This window comes from Pelophylax lessonae, assembly GCF_965119305.1.
Source record: "Pelophylax lessonae genome assembly, chromosome: 4".
Lineage (NCBI taxonomy): Eukaryota > Metazoa > Chordata > Amphibia > Anura > Ranidae > Pelophylax > Pelophylax lessonae.
Window position 1 is genome coordinate 24,995,257 of NC_138771.1, and position 15,998 is coordinate 25,011,254.

Here is a 15,998-nt window from a genome sequence, read left to right on the forward strand (position 1 = left end):
GCCAAAAATGCAAAAGCAAGATTTTTAACCCAACAGAAGCGCAACACACCAATGTGAGGACATGCATAGAATTTAAAGAAATGCATTTTTCTGGCGCTAAAGGAATAATGGCCAACAATAAATTACTGATATTAAGAGTAAAATATAATACAATTATTTATAACGTTCGGCCAAGTGTATCCTCTATTTTCTGTTTCTGTGACAAAATTTCCATTTTGCGCACCTCTATCTGGAAGGCTGCATAGTGCCGTCTCATAGATTTTTAAAGTGGAAGTCCAACCTATTATTAACCCCTTGGCGCCCACTACCGGCAAATATGCGCCCTCTCGACCAGTGGGCCTTGACGCCAAAGGACCGCATATTTGTGTGGATTGGGGCAAATAGAGCTATGCCAAGAGAGCACTCCCGGCACAGGTACCCGTGTCAAATGGAAAGTTCCTAATCGCTGCTTGTGAACGGGAGCTTTCCGATCATGCTACAGCCAATCAGTGGTCACATGATCATAAACCCCACCTCTGGTCCCGGGATCCTTAATCTCTTAAAGGGGCAGAGGGCGCCGGCGACAATTTTTGCCTTTCAAATCATTCTGGCTTAGTGGTGAATCTCTCAAATGAGGATGCAGACAGCAAAAAAAACCTTGCCTCTACCCCATCATTTCCCTAATTGCCTGCAATCTGGGTTGCCTAGAAAAACACTCCAATTAAACTAAGGACTCTTTATTGTGATCAATCTTTTCCAATAGACATTTTCTCTTCTGTTTACAGGGTACAAAATCCCAGTTATTGAGAACCTTGGGGCCACACTGGACCAGTTTGATACAATTGATTTCTCAGACAATGAGATAAGGAAGGTGGATGGATTTCCTTTACTAAAGAGGCTCAAGACTTTATTATTGAACAACAACAGGATATGGTAAGTTCTCCTTTTAGGTGTTCTACTTTTTTACCTCGTATGATCAAGTCCTGATCAAATGTTAGGAGCGCTTCTATTTTTATTGGTTATGTGACTGAAGTAGGAACACTTTTTCTATTTAGAATTTGCAATGAGTCATCTGACAAACCAGATAGAAATACTTTTTAGGGTTTTGGATAACAGAGGAATGACGGCAGGTAAAGATCACGTGGTCCATCAAGACTCTCCCCCCCTTTCCCCTTTTTTAAACATTATTTCTTTTACCACTTTAGGACCGCTCAACGTGTGGCTGCAAAAAGGTACATTTTAACCGCTTATTCCCCCCTCCGTTCCTGTAGATATACTGCAGTGGGGCAGAACAGGCAGGAGTGCGCAACCGTTGCCGGTAACCGGGTACCATGTGATCCCTATCCTTGGTCATAGCGATCGCATAACAACGTAAGCAACCTGTCATGAATGGCTTTCCATTCATGAACAGCTTGCATACTGTTGTGATTGGCCCAAAGAAATCACATGGCACCTGGCTACCAATCACAGATCCCAACAGTAAGCAAGCTGTTCAGGAATGGTTAACCCATTCATGACAGCTAAAACTATTGCTTTTAAAGCGGAGTTCCACCCAAAAGTGGAACTTCCGCTTTAGGGAGTCCTGACCCCCCGACATGCCATATTTGGCATGTCATTTTTTTGGGGGGGGAGCGGGTACCTAGTTTTGACAGGTACCCGCTCCCACTTCCGCTCGGAGCGCCGCGGCGCCCTGAGCGGAAGTTCTCCTCTCCCCCTCCCTCCCTGCAATCTTCTGGGACACGTCAGAGGTCCCAGAAGATTGCCGGCCAATCACGGCGCGCAGCGCGACTCGCGCATGCGCAGTGGGCACCCGGCTGTGAAGCCGCAAACTGTAACAGCCGGGTGCCCACAGCAGTGATGCCGGCGCCGTGGGAGAGGATCGAGGCTTCCGGCGGCCGCATCGCTGGACCGTTGGACAGGTGAGTAAATGGCTGGAACTCCGCTTTAAAGTACACTATATATTATATATATTTTTTTTTTTTTTTCAACCCAGAGGGCTGAACAAAGAAAAAAACTGAATGGCTTGAGAGGAGATCCTCTACTAACAAACCAGTGCTTGTACAGTTATCTCCCCGCTAAGCTATTGTGTTCTGACACAGGGTCATTGACTGAGAGCGCTGATCAAATGCAAACCGGCAAACTTTTTTCGGTCATGCCCCTTCGACAGAAGCCGGACCAGCTTCTGTACACATGGGCCGAATGTTGGAACTGGCTGATACTGCCCAATATTTGTGCTTTATACTGTATAAGCAATAACCGTGCTAAGAAAAAAAAAAAATCCTGATCACCCCCCCAGAGTAGTACAGTGCCACTACAGTACTGAGCATCTGAGGATAGGATGTATAAAAAAAAAAGTGTGTATGTATGTGTATATATATATATATATATATATATATATATATATATATATATATATATATATATATATATATATATATATATATATGTGTGTATGTGTGTGTGTGTAAGTTATTACAATTATATTTTTATTTTATTTTCCATACTGTCACCAGTCGGTATCACCGCTTCACCAGTCTAATGATGAAGCTGTACTGCTCTGGTGACACTAGTATGTGGAAAATGAAACCTTTTTTATTTTTTTCAATTTATTCATTTTCTCAAAAATTGCATTAGGCTTGGTTCACACATGTCTGGGCCTTGCATTTTTTTTTTTTTTTTTAAGGCATCCGGTGCAGTTTTATTTACTGGTTCAGATGCACATTTTTACAGTGTATGACACTTGAATTCGCACCTGAACCGTGCTGAAAAATGTACAGGGCTCTTTTTAAAAAAAAAACAAACCAAAAAAAAAAAACAGACTGCAGCAGGCCTGGACATATGTAAACCAGCTCCATAGAAAGCCGGTTCGGTTCTAATGTCATGTAGATCAGATGCATCCAATTCACGCATATAAAAATTACAATATAAACCCTGCGCTACAGTATTAACGTTTGAGTTGCACATGTAGCTGCCTGCACAAATGGCTAAGCCCAATAGGGATAGCCTAAAACACGTTCGGATGTATGCAGCGCTACTATTTGTGTCCCCAATGATATATTACTGTGAATCAATTCAGAATAAAGTGCTAAACATCATTAAACCATCACACAAACCATATCAAATTCATAAATCAGTAAAAGTGCTCCGTGCCTTTTAAATAACTATACTGCTAGTGTCTTAAGCATATATTAAGTCCATATACATGAAAAGTCATGGTGTGAAAAAGGAAAAAAAATCATGGAATGTATAAAAAGTGCTCAGTGCTTCAAATTTCCAGGTTCTTCAGTGATCTATATGCAAACACTCCGTGCTTCCCTGATATAGATATATATATATATATATATATATATATATATATATATATATATATATATATATATATATATATATATATATATATATATATATTTTTTTTTTTTTTTTTACAAGCCATGGTTTTTATTTATTTATTTTTTTATATGGAGAGATAAGAATCAAGCAATTCCACTTAGCGTAATGCCGTTTATTTAAAATTGCATTAAAACCAATATAAATTTACTCACATAAGTGCTCCCATTACACAAGCATACATCACTTGTAATGGTGCTCCCAGCATATGCTACTCATCTGCGTTCCATTAGCCAGAAGTCCTTAAGCAGAAGTGACATCAGCAAGCCACACCCAACTTGTTTTTTCGCAATGACATCATCAGGAGTTTTAAGGAATTGCAAGATGAGTGCAGGCATCACATGTTGCATGCACATTTCCAGTAATGTTGGTTTGCACACTTTGAAGGACATTAGTTTGCTTAAGGCATGAATGTTGACAATGTAGACATGAAACCTTTATTATGCAGTATATAGCAGTGTTCTCCAAATGCAATAGATTTTTTTTTTCTTATTACAGCCGTATAGGAGAAGGTCTTGAGCAGATGTTGCCTAATTTAAAAGAACTTATTCTCACCAACAACAGTATCATGGAACTGGTAAGTTCCCCTCTTTCAAAACCTCAAATTCCCTCTGTCTGTACAGTGCTTGTGATTTTGTGTATTTCTGTGTAACTTGTTGTTCAGATTTCTAACATATTTGTATTTTCCTCACAGGGCGATCTGGACAATTTATCTACATTTAAAAACCTCACTTATCTCAGGTAAGTAGCACTGATTGTCCTGGATCATCCACTTAAAGTGGTTGTAAAGGCTCAAGGTTTTGTACCTTCATGCATTCTACGCATGAAGGCAAAAAAAAAAATCTCATCTGTGCAGCAGCCATCAACCCCCACCCCCAATACTTACCTGAGCCCAATTCTTCTCCATCGATGTGCATGAGAGCCTTGGCCCTCCGGGGACTCCCCTCCTCATTGACTGAGACAGCAGCCAGAGCTGTTGGCTCCCGCTGCTGTCAGTCACAGCCAATAAGCAGAGAGAGGGGGCGGCGGCCGAGCCCCAAGCTCTGTTTGTGAATGGACTCGCAGAGCCGTGGCTTGTGAATGAGCCTGCTAGGGTGTCCCCATTGCAAGCTGCTAACTCTGGGGGCAGGATGGAGGGGCCAAAAGCACCCACAAGGGACCCAAGAAGAGAGGGATTGGGGCTGCTCTGTGCAAAACCATTGCACAGAACAGGTAAGTATGACATATTTCTTATTTACAAAAAAAAGAGAGAGTCTTTAATATCACTTTAAGAGTTCAAGCAAGCTATGAAAAAGTCAACGCTGTAGTCCTTCCACATCCTTTTTTTTTTTTTTTTTTTTTTTTTTTTAAACTCACGTGGTCCAGTGTACAGCAGAAATCTAACACATTTTGGCTTACAAAGCATTAGTCATAGCTACTCTCTTGTCAATAGAGATCTTATTTATAAACTGCTGGGTCACTTCAGGAAGGGGCGTTGTTGAATACCATAATGACCTCAGCAATGTGTATTTAGCTTTTATCCTGTACAACTAAGCCGCTTATATTACCAAAAAGAGATCCCATGCAGAAGGTAAACATTTGGCACACACCTTTAAATAGATACATAACTACGCAAATGAAATGACTATCACAGCATAATCCCAAATATAATGTAGTGGACAGTAGGGCTGCACGATATTGGGGAAAAAAATCACATTGCGATATTTGTTCCCCAACGATATATATTGCGATATTACCCACCTCTTCCTGGTGTACATGGTACAGTCGCCTCCCCTCCGTATTTGGTACCTTCTTGGCAGCCTCAGCCCAGGTGCGCTCCCTCCGCCTCTTCTGTTTGTCCCTCATGATCGGGCTGTGAAGTCAGGGGGGAATCTCTCTGGATGGGGGCAGACGGACACGCGGAAAGTGGGGGTAACGCTGGGAGTTGTAGTCCTCTTCACCAGGCAGCTCCTTCGGACCGTTAGCACACTCCCAGTTCCCCACAATACACTTCCGCCCCACAGCACAACGAACCAATCACGTAGTGAGTAGCGGCACAGCAAACCAATCAGGTGTGCAGGCACGCTTGATTGGTTCCCTGTGCCGCTGCTCACAGCGTGCTGCTCAGTCAGGAGAGCTGCAGAACACCGGATTTAACATGTGGGACGACTGTATTCTTCTGCCTTCACTGAATTCCCAATATCGCATGATCCGGCGATGTGAATATCGCCCACGGCCGCAGCACGATATTCGATGTTACATCGAATATCGTTCAGCCCTAGTGGACAGGGTTGCAGTCATTGGTTATGTGTGCAGCTTGTAGGGGAGCTGCACACCAACAGATCCCTTGTGTACAAAAACTTTATTCTAGCAGTAGTAGCAAAGACACTCTATCCACCCTACTAATGCATTTTTCTCAATACTGGGGATTAATCGTAGAGCCCTTTAATCGATAAAGCCCCATAAGTGGTCAATATGCATTAGATGGAAGAAGTGGGAGGAGTGTCTCCTTACTACTACACAAGGCATCAGCTGTGTCAGACTTTAAAGTAGAATTCCAGATTAAACCTAACTAGTCTTAAAAGTGCTTCTTCCCCCTCTTAACGCCTATTCTGACTGACCTTTGTAAGAAGGATGTATATACTTAACTATTTTCATTTTCAGCCTGCTCTGTTCTGCTTATGTAATTCCCCTCTGTCAGCCAGCAGTGGCTGCAGAGGAGAAGAGTGAGCGCTCGACAACAGCTGGTAAAGCCTGGAGCAGTGAAGTAACCCATAGGCTTCCTATGGCCCATCCACTGTAGGAGATGCCTCTTCTCCCCTGTATCCATTCCCAGGGAGCCGGATCATGTGTCCAGAGTGGGCTGAGATTGGGTAATTGTATATCCCTTTTCTTACACATATATACCTAATTATAGGTGTTAGGAGGGGGAGGGAGCACTTGTAAGACTAGTTATGTTTACTCTGGAACTCCATGTTAATACTTTCATATTTAAAAGTGTGCGGAGATGATGGTACCCGGAGGCTGCTGGCACTCCCAGCTGGAAGGAAGGAGGCACAGAACCTCAAAGCAGTTTCAAGGATATTTAAAGTATACTACTTGAGTATTTGCTGCATTGCCCTTTCTTTGTACTTCTTTATCTTTCAGTCTGTTAAGGAATCCAGTCATTAACAAGCGACATTACAGACTGTATGTGATCTTCAGACTTCCACAAGTCCGTGTGTTGGATTTCCAGAAAGTCAGGCTAAAAGTGAGTTCCCTGGTGGCAGTTTTAAATGTTGGGTCTTCCTCCTTCACCCATGTTAACGATTATATATTGCTTTTTACAAAAAATTGATTATTCTTCGGAGCTGCTAGCATGTTATGAGAGATTTTCCACAGCAAATAACTACATACAAGCTACACCAAAACTATTCTACATACATAAAAAGAAAAAAGTAAATGTATAAATTGTCCAAATACTGTAAAGTCTTTAAAATAAAGACAGGTGCTCAATATACGAATCCAATCTTCAACACCATAATGCTTCCACCACCATACAAACAAAGGCATCCAAAAATGCTTACCAGACACATATGATTCTGAGTAGAGAAGTCATATAAAGCCTTGCACATAATTGCATGTCACTCAGCCAGGTCTCAAGATATCTTCCTCCACCTGAGTCCATTACCTCAAGGGGTTACTGTCACCCAACTGTTTTTCCAACCATAACTCCATGTGTGCAAATATGTACTAGAGATGCACCGAAATTTCGGCTGCCGAAAATGGTGTTATCGGCATTTTGCCAATAAGAGAAAAAGGATAATGGCACCGAAAATGCATGCAACTATACTGCGATTTTACTATACTGATGGTGTGTGCTTTTCATAGGTCATATAAATCCAAAACGTAACACAGGTGCATTATTGATGCATTCTTGCTGCATTTTCAATGCATTTAAACAGGGAGAGGTGTTTTTGGTGCCGTTTTTTTAAACTGACCGACAATGCAGCAAGCAGGATTTTTAACGTTGCAACGGACCAGTGTGAAGACATACATAGAATTTAAAGGGATGCATTTTTCTTGAGCTTTTTTGTGCTAAAGGTGCCAATAATGTCTGACCAATAAATTCATATTAACATTTGTGATATTAACAGAATACAATTCTATAATGATGTCCTTCCGTGATCGCTCACTCTGTGACCAGTGTCTAACGGACACTGCTGATCACAGATTGAGGTAAAGAGCCATTCAACTTCTTTTTACCATGTTATCGGCTATGTCCAATCACAGCTGATCACGATGTAAAGCGGAAGTCGGTTATCAGCACTCCTTTCCTCATGACAGCATGAGGAGAGGAGAGCTGGTAACCGACTTGTGTAAAAGGGACATCGGCACTGATTATCAGTGTTATCCCAACAGTGTCCACCATTGCCCATCGGGGCAGCCTCATCAGCGCATATTAGTGAAGGAGGAAAAAAAATACCTATTCGAAAACATTGATAGTTTGTTATAAAATTTTGCTATTTAATTATTTTTTTTTCAAAATTCTTAGTCTTTTTTTCATTTGTTTAGCAAAAAAAAAAAAAACCCAGTAGTGATAAAATGCCACCAAGCGAGCGCTATTTGTATGGAGAAAAAAGATAAAATGTTCATTTGGATACAGTGTTTCCTGACCGCGCAATTGTCATTCTAAGTGTGACAGCTCTGAAAGCTGACAATTGGCCTGGGAAGTAACTTGCCCAGTAGGCAAGTAGTTAACCACTTGCCGACCGCTCACAGTATATTTACTGCGGCAGTCAGCCCCTCACAGGCAGAGCGACGTAGGTCTACGTCGCTAGCCTGTGAGGGTCTCGGGAGCGAGCGCCGCCGGAGGCCCGCTCCTGCGCGGTCACGGACCCCCCATGCATGTGACCGGCGGATGCTATCGTCAGGGAGGGGGAAAGGCAGGCGGCTGATGTAATCAAGCTGCCTGTCATTCTCCCCTGTGTAAGAATGGTGATCATACGGTTCTACTAAGTAGAACCGTTGATCACTGTTCCTAGACCTCAAGCCACAGCCAATCACAGTAAGAATCACGCCCCTAGGGACACACACAACCCCTCCCGCTCAAAGTTAACCCCTTCACTGCCAGTGTAATTTTACAGTAACAGTGCATATGTATAGCACTGATTACTGTAGAAATGTCACTGGTAACCCCAAAAGTGTCAAAAATGTCAATCAAGGGTCCGATCTGTCCGCCGCAATGTCGCAGTACCGCAATAAAAAATCGCAGATCGCCGCCATTACGCATTAAAAAAAAAAAAAAAGACAAAAATCTTTCCCTTTGTTAGTAAACGCGATAACTTTTGCGCAAACCAATCAAAGTACGCTTTTTGCAATTTTTTTTTTTTTCTCCGAACATATGTAGCATAAAACAAATTGGCCGAAAATGTTAAAAAATTTTGATTTTTACATTTTTTTTTTGGGGGGGGAATTTCATATAAAAAAAATGTGAAAAATATTGTTATTTTTGCAAAATTGTCGCTCTTTTTTTTTTGTTTATAGCGCATGATCAAAAAATCACACAGGTGATCAAATACCACCAAAAGAAAGCTCTGTTTGTGGGAAAAAAAGGACGTCAAATTTGTTTAGGTACAGCGTCGTACGACCGCGCAATTGTACGTTAAAGTAACGCAGTGCCGAATCGCAAAATAGTCCCTGTCAGGAAGGGGGTAAAATCTTCCGGGGCTTAAGTGGTTAAAGGGTACTAAAAATGCACATCTAAGCAAATGTGGCAAGACAGCACTGTTAAAAAAACAAACAAACAAAAAAAAAACGGGATAAGTAAAACTCCAGGGTCCCTTCCGGTGTATGTGGTGATGTCACAACGCATTTAATAATATCACATCTTCCAGGAGTAATGGTTGGAGAAACCAGTTTGGTGACGGTACCCCTTTTTGAGATGGTGGAGGAAGATATCTGGAAACCTAAAACCAAATCTATTTTTAAAACAAACTGATCAGTCCTGTTTGTTTTTTTTGATATTTCTTTTTTTTTTTTTTATTGTGGATAATTGTGAAGCCATACACCTGATTTTGTAATGCTCTGTATAAGACTGCTGAGCAGTCAGTTCCCAGTGTTCCATTTGCTGTATCTGATTCTCAATTAACTCTGTATATGGTATCGCTTCAGGAGCGAGAGGAGGCAGCGAGTATGTTCAAGGGCAAGCGGGGTGCAGAGCTTGCAAAGGATATTGCCAAGAGATCAAAAACGTAAGATGCAAAATTGTCTCTGCAAATTGAAAGTCTCCTTCACAAGCACCTTTTTGTACAGAAACACTAAATCTGCTTATAGGAGAGGTGGATGGTGATAATGTCATGCAAGTCTGTTCCTTTTTTTTTTTTTTTTTTAATTTCCTAAGTTTTATCAACTTTTTGTTTTTCTCATCAAGATGCTTTGTTAGTGTGCCATATGGGATATCCTTCTGATGAGTTGTCTCATCAAGTCTGATTTCTGGTCACCTTTTCAAAATATTTATAATGCAAGCTCTTTCCAATAATTGGGTTGATAGGGTGCCCCTGTTTTTCTGTGCAATATAAGGTGCTTATGAAGAAGTTCTTTTTGTTCTTTTGTGTCAGCTATTAACTAAGATAAGATACTACACTGGTTTTAAATCACTTTCATGGTGTCACCTTTGAAAGTTGAGAGAAGCAGATGATGTTTTATGTGAATAGAATGAAGACCTCACTCCATAGTTTTTGTTGTTGCAGATTCACCCCTGGTGCAGGCTTAGCAGAGAAGAAGAAAACTGGACCTTCTCCCGGGGATGTAGAGGCTATTAAGGTATTAAAAGTCTAATTTGTCATTCAAGTTGTACTCCACTCCCCCTCTCACTTACCTTTGGTGCTATAGTGCTCTTCAAAGCACATACTGAACTACGTAACAAATCCAGAGTTTGGGTGCCACACAGCAGGTCCCAAGCCTACATCCTGGTCCTTTTCAGTTGACTGCCTCTTCTGGGTCTAATAATGTGCTAGACCACCCGTCAGCCACTCTGTGACGATCCTGCAGCCTCCTGGGAGATGTGATGTAAGTATTCCCGGAGGCTGCAGGACCAGATACACATCATTCTGGCTAGGCTGAAATGGTGGCTGCAGGCAGTGCTAAAAATGTAAAAAACCAAACAAAGAATTTTTACAAAATTCTGCTTGAGGAGGAGGGAATGTTAAAGTGGGACTAACCCCCTTTTGGGAGTTAAAGCGGAGTTCCAGCCTTTTCTGTGTTAAGTCAGCAGCTACAAAAAGTGTAGCTGCTGACTTTTAATAAACACACACTCGCCTGTCCCAGGATCCAGCGATGCGGCCACCTGAAGCCTCGATCCTCTCCCTCTGGTCTCTGCGGCGCCAGCATCACTGCTGTGGGCACCCGGCTGTGACAATTTGCGGCTTCACAGCCGGGTACACACTGCGCGAGTTGAGCTGCGCATCTTGATTGGCAGGCAATCTTCTGGGACCTCTGACATGTCCCAGAAGATTGCAGGGAGGGAGGGGGAGAGAAGAACTTCCACTCAGGGCGCCGCGGCGCTCCGAGCGGGTACCTGTCAAAACTAGGTACCCCCCCCCCCAAAAAATGACATGTCAAATGTGGCATGTCAGGGGGTTAGGACTACTTAAAGCGAAAGTTCCACTTTTGGGTGGAACTCCACTTTAAGTTCTGCTTTAACCGCTTGCCGACCGCCGCAAGTAGATTTACTGCGGCGGTCAGCCCCTGCCAGGCAGAGTGACGTTAATGAACGTCACTAGCCTGGGAGGGTCTGGGGAGCGAGCGCGCGGTCACGGACCCCCCCCCCCCCCCCGCGCGCGTGTGACTGGCGGACCCGATGTCCGCCGGTCACTCGGCGATTGGCGGGGGAGAGGGAGAAAGTCAGGCGGCTTGTGTAAACAAGCCACCTGTCATTCTCCTCGGTGTAAAGACACTGATCACACTGATCTACTATGTAGATCCGTTGATCAGTGTCCTTACAGCTCAAGCCACAGCCAATCACAGTAGAAAGCACGCCCCTAGGGACACACACAGCCCCTCCCTCTCAAATAAAGTTAACCCCTTCACTACCAGTGTATTTTTACAGTAACAGTGCATATATATAGCACTGATTACTGTAGTAATGTCACTGGTAACCCTAAAAGTGTCAAAAATGTCAGTCAAGGGTCCGATCTGTCCGCCGCAATGTCGCAGTACCGCAAAAAAAATCGCAGATCGCCGCCATTACGCATTAAAAAAAAACAAAAATGACAAATCTTTCCCTTTGTTAGTAAACGCGATAACTTTTGCGCAAACCAATAAAAATACGCTTTTTGCATTTTTTTTTTTTTTACCAAACATAGGTAGGATAAAACAAATTGGCCGAAAATGTTAAAAAATTTAGATTTTTACATTTTTTTTTTTTTGGGGAATTTCATATAAAAAAAATGTGAAAAATATTGCTATTTTTGCAAAATGTACGCTCCTTTTTTTTTTTTGTTTATAGCGCAAAAAGTAAAAATCGCACAGGTGATCAAATACCACCAAAAGAAAGCTCTGTTTGTGGGAAAAAAAGGACGTCAAATTCGTTTAGGTACAGCGTCGCACGACCGCGCAATTGTCCGTTAAATTCACGCAGTGCCGAATCGCAAAATACCCCCTAGTCTTTTAGCAGGAAAATCCTCCGGGGCTTAAGTGGTTAAAGCTCCACTCTAGGCACATATAATGGACAGAAATTAACCACTTGACCTCCGGAAGATTTACCCCCTTCATGACCAGGCCATTTTTTGCGATACAGCACTGCGTTACTTTAACTGACAATTGCGCGGTCATGCTACGCTGTACATAAAATGTCTGTCCTTTTTAAAAAAAAAAAAAAAAATTGCTAGTAATGGCGGCGATCAGCGACTTATAGAGGGACTGCGATATTGTGAGCGGACGCTGACACTTTTTGGGGACCAGTGACAATAATCGTGATCAGTGCTAAAAATATTCACTGTATTGACACTGGCTGGGAAGGAGGGGTTAGTCATGAGCGATCAAAAGGGTTAACTGTGTTCCTATCCTGTGTTTTTATTGCACTGTGGGAGGTGCTTTTACTAGGGGAAAACATGGATCCTAGTCCCTGCTTTGCAGAGACACAGGATCCATGCCTTCCCTTCTGTCAGATTGGTGATCTGCCTGGTTTACATAGGCAGACCGCCATTCTGGCTGATCAGTGGGTGCCCAGAGTCCGGTACCTGCAGAACAGCTCCAGCTGTGTTTAATTACACCCAGAAGTGTTGGGTCACATACTAGGTACGTAATCCGACACAGCAGAGCCACCTTGCTGCCATGTATGTAAGTTTTGAACGGTCGGAAAGTGATACTAAAGGATTTTTTTGTTTTCAACGATCGTGGTATACCTTCCTGCTCACAGTGCCTTGAACAAGTATTCATACCCCTTGAAATTTTCCACATTTTGTCATGTTACATAAAAAAAATAACAAAAAAACGTAAATGCATTTTATTGGGATTTTATGTGATGGATCAAGACAAAGTGGCACATAATTGTGAAGTGGAAGGAAAATGATAAATGGTTTATATATATATATATATATATATATATATATATATATATATATATATATATATATATATATATATATATATATATGTATATATGTATATATGTATATATATATATATATGTATGTATGTATATGTATATGTATGTATGTATGTGTGTATGTATATTTTTTTTTTATTTGTTTTACAAATATCTGAAAAGTGTGACCAGCTACATATTGTATACAATTGATAAATTTTGTAATAGAGTATTTAAAAAATAAACAGAAAAGTGTGGCGCGCATTTGTATTCGGCCCCCTTTACTCGGAAACCCCTAACTAAAATCTAGTGGAAGCAATTGCCTTCAGAAATCTCCTAATTGGTAAAAGTCCACCTGTGTGTAACTTAATCTCAGTATAAATACAGCTGTTCTGTGAAGCCCTCAGAGGTATTTAGAGAATCTTGGTGAACAAACCGCATCATAAAGGCCAAGGAACACACCAGACGGGTCAGGGATAAAGTTGTGCAGAAGTTTAAAGCAGGGTTTGGTTCTAAAAAAAAATATCCCAAGCTTTGAACGTCTCACGGAGCGCTGTTCAATCCATCATCCAAAAATGGAAAGAGTATGGCACAACCGCAACCCTACCAAGACATGGCCATCCACCTAAACTGACAGGCCTGGCAAGGAGAGCATTCATCAGAGAAGCAGCCAAGAGGCCCATGGTGACTCTGGGGGGTGCAGAGATCCACAGCTAGGGGGAAGAATCTGTCCACATGACAACTTTTTTGTCATGCACTCCACAAATCTGGCCTTTATGGAAGAGTGGCAAGAAGAAAGCCTTAAGAAGTTCTGTTTGCAGTTTGCAAGAAGCCACGTGGGGGACACAGCAAACATGTGGAAGAAGGTTCTCTGGTCAAATTATACCAAAATGTAGTTTTTTGGCCTAAAAGCAAAACTCTGTATGATGGAAAACTAACACTGCAGATCACTCTGAACACACCATCCCCACTGTGAAACATGGTGGTGGCAGCATGTTGTGGGCATGCTTTTCTTCAGCAGGGGCAGGGAAGCTGGTCAGAATTCATATGAAGATAGGAGCCAAATACAGGGCAATCTTAGAAGAAAACCTGTTAGAGTCTGCAAAAGACTTGAGACAGAGGTTCACCTTCCAGCAGGACAACGACCCTAAGCATAGAGCCAGAGCTACAATGGAATAGCTTAGATCAGGGATCCTCAAACTATGGCCCTCCTGCTGTTGTGGAACTACACATCCTATGAGGCATTGTAAAACTCTGACATTCACAGACATGACTAGGCATGATGGGAATTGTAGTTCCTGAACATCTGGAGGGCCATAGTTTGAAGACCCCTGGCTTAGATCAAAGCATATTCATAAGTTAGAATGGCCCAGTCCAAGTCCAGACCTAAATCCAATTGAGAATCTGTGGCAAGACTTGAAAATTGCTATTCAGACACTCTCCATCCAATCTGACAGAGCTTGAGCTATTTTGCAAAGAAGAATGGGCAAAAATGTCCCTCTCTAGATGTGCAAAGCTGGTAGAGACATCCCCAAAAAGACTTGCAGCTGTAATTGCAGTGAAAGGCGGTTCTACAAAGTACTGACTTGGGGAGGGGGGCTGAATACAAATGCACACCACACTTTTTTTTTTTTTTTTTTATATCATTTTCCTTTCGCTTCACAATTTATGTGGCACTTTTTGTTTTGGTCGATCTCATAAAATCTCAATAAAATATTTATTATTATTATACAGGATTTATATAGCGCCAACAGTTTGTGCAGAGCTGTACAATGTGAGGGAAGACAATACAGTTACAATACAATTCAAAACAGGAGGAACTAGAGGGCCCTGCTCGTTAGAGCTTACAATCTAGAAGGAATTCTAAAATACATTTAGGTGTTTGGCTGTAACATGACAAAATGTGGAAAATATCAAGGGGTATGAATACTTTTTTTTTTCAAGGCACTGTATGTAATGGTTTTGCACAGAGCAGTCCTGATCCTTCTCTTCTTGGTTCCCCAGCTGGTGCTCTGGGCTTCCTCCCCCTGCTGAGTACCCCCATATCAAGCCACTTGCTACGGGGGCACTCTTGCGAGCTTGCATCCGGGTCCTGCCCTGGATGTCCATTGACGCAAAGAACAAGGCTCAACCCTGCTCCCTCCTCACTGGCTGTGATTGACAGCAGTGGGAACCAATGGCTCCTACTGCTGGGTCTGAGCTAGTGAGGAGGGAGAGAGCAACTGCTCTCGTGCAGATCGCTGGATTGAGATCAGGCTCAGGTAAGTGTTTAGGGACAGCACATATGTTGTCTATGCTAGGGATCCTATATCTGTTCTGTTTCTTTGTTTCTGAGACAAAGGCTGTGTTGTCTTTGCAGAATGCCATTGCCAATGCTACCACCCTGGCAGAAGTAGAAAGACTCAAAGGCTTGTTACAGTCTGGTCAGATTCCCGGCAAGGACCGTTCACTTGGTAAGTGGAGTGTCATTTTATATTTCTTTAAAACCCAAGTAAAAACAGAGTAGGGCTAGTGTAGTCTGCACATCTAGTCATTCGATAGCAAGATTTGTGGAAGCAACTGAATAAGTAGCTTTTCATTTTGGAAGTGTGCCACCTTTTCTCTGTCTGTACCGGTGTAATCCAATCAGTACATCCATTTCCCAAATGTTTGGGATATATTGGATTTAACATGGTAACCTTTTATCTGTATTTTAAGATTTACTTGTTTATGTTCCATTTTTTCTTTCATAGGAAATGAGGTATTCATTTCAGAGGAAGCTGATGATGAAGAAATGGAGGAAGAGATGGTTGCTAATGGGTCCTAAACTGTTTTATTGCTTTTTGTTTTCATTGTAAATGTTCTCCCTGTAAATTTTACTACTATAATAAAAGTTTTTTTTGTATTTTACCTTTCTTCCTTTGCATAAAATCATTGACCTAGATATTTGGGGGCATGGTTGTGTGTTAGGCTCCATTCACACTTGTGCGACATTTTGACATCAAGTCTCTCAGCCCATTCTTTTCAGTGACACCTGTTCAAATTGGTGCGACCTAAAGTGGCAGCGACTTTGAAAAGGTGCCTCAACTACTTTGGTGCGACTTTT

The 15,998-nt window shown here is 42.0% G+C and overlaps 1 protein-coding gene across 1 annotated transcript in view; it reads left to right on the plus strand.

The window, feature by feature from the left end:
- SNRPA1 (small nuclear ribonucleoprotein polypeptide A') overlaps positions 1-15,777 on the plus strand; it is a 25,028-nt gene extending 9,251 nt beyond the window's left edge. Inside the window, exons 2-9 of the mRNA XM_082253202.1 lie at positions 765-912; positions 3,865-3,943; positions 4,061-4,107; positions 6,493-6,595; positions 9,499-9,578; positions 10,077-10,149; positions 15,273-15,366; positions 15,646-15,777. Of these exons, the coding sequence (XP_082109328.1) occupies positions 765-912; positions 3,865-3,943; positions 4,061-4,107; positions 6,493-6,595; positions 9,499-9,578; positions 10,077-10,149; positions 15,273-15,366; positions 15,646-15,719 (698 nt within the window). The 3' untranslated portion in view covers positions 15,720-15,777. The remainder of the gene's footprint in view (positions 1-764; positions 913-3,864; positions 3,944-4,060; positions 4,108-6,492; positions 6,596-9,498; positions 9,579-10,076; positions 10,150-15,272; positions 15,367-15,645) is intronic.
- Positions 15,778-15,998: the final 221 nt, after the last annotated feature.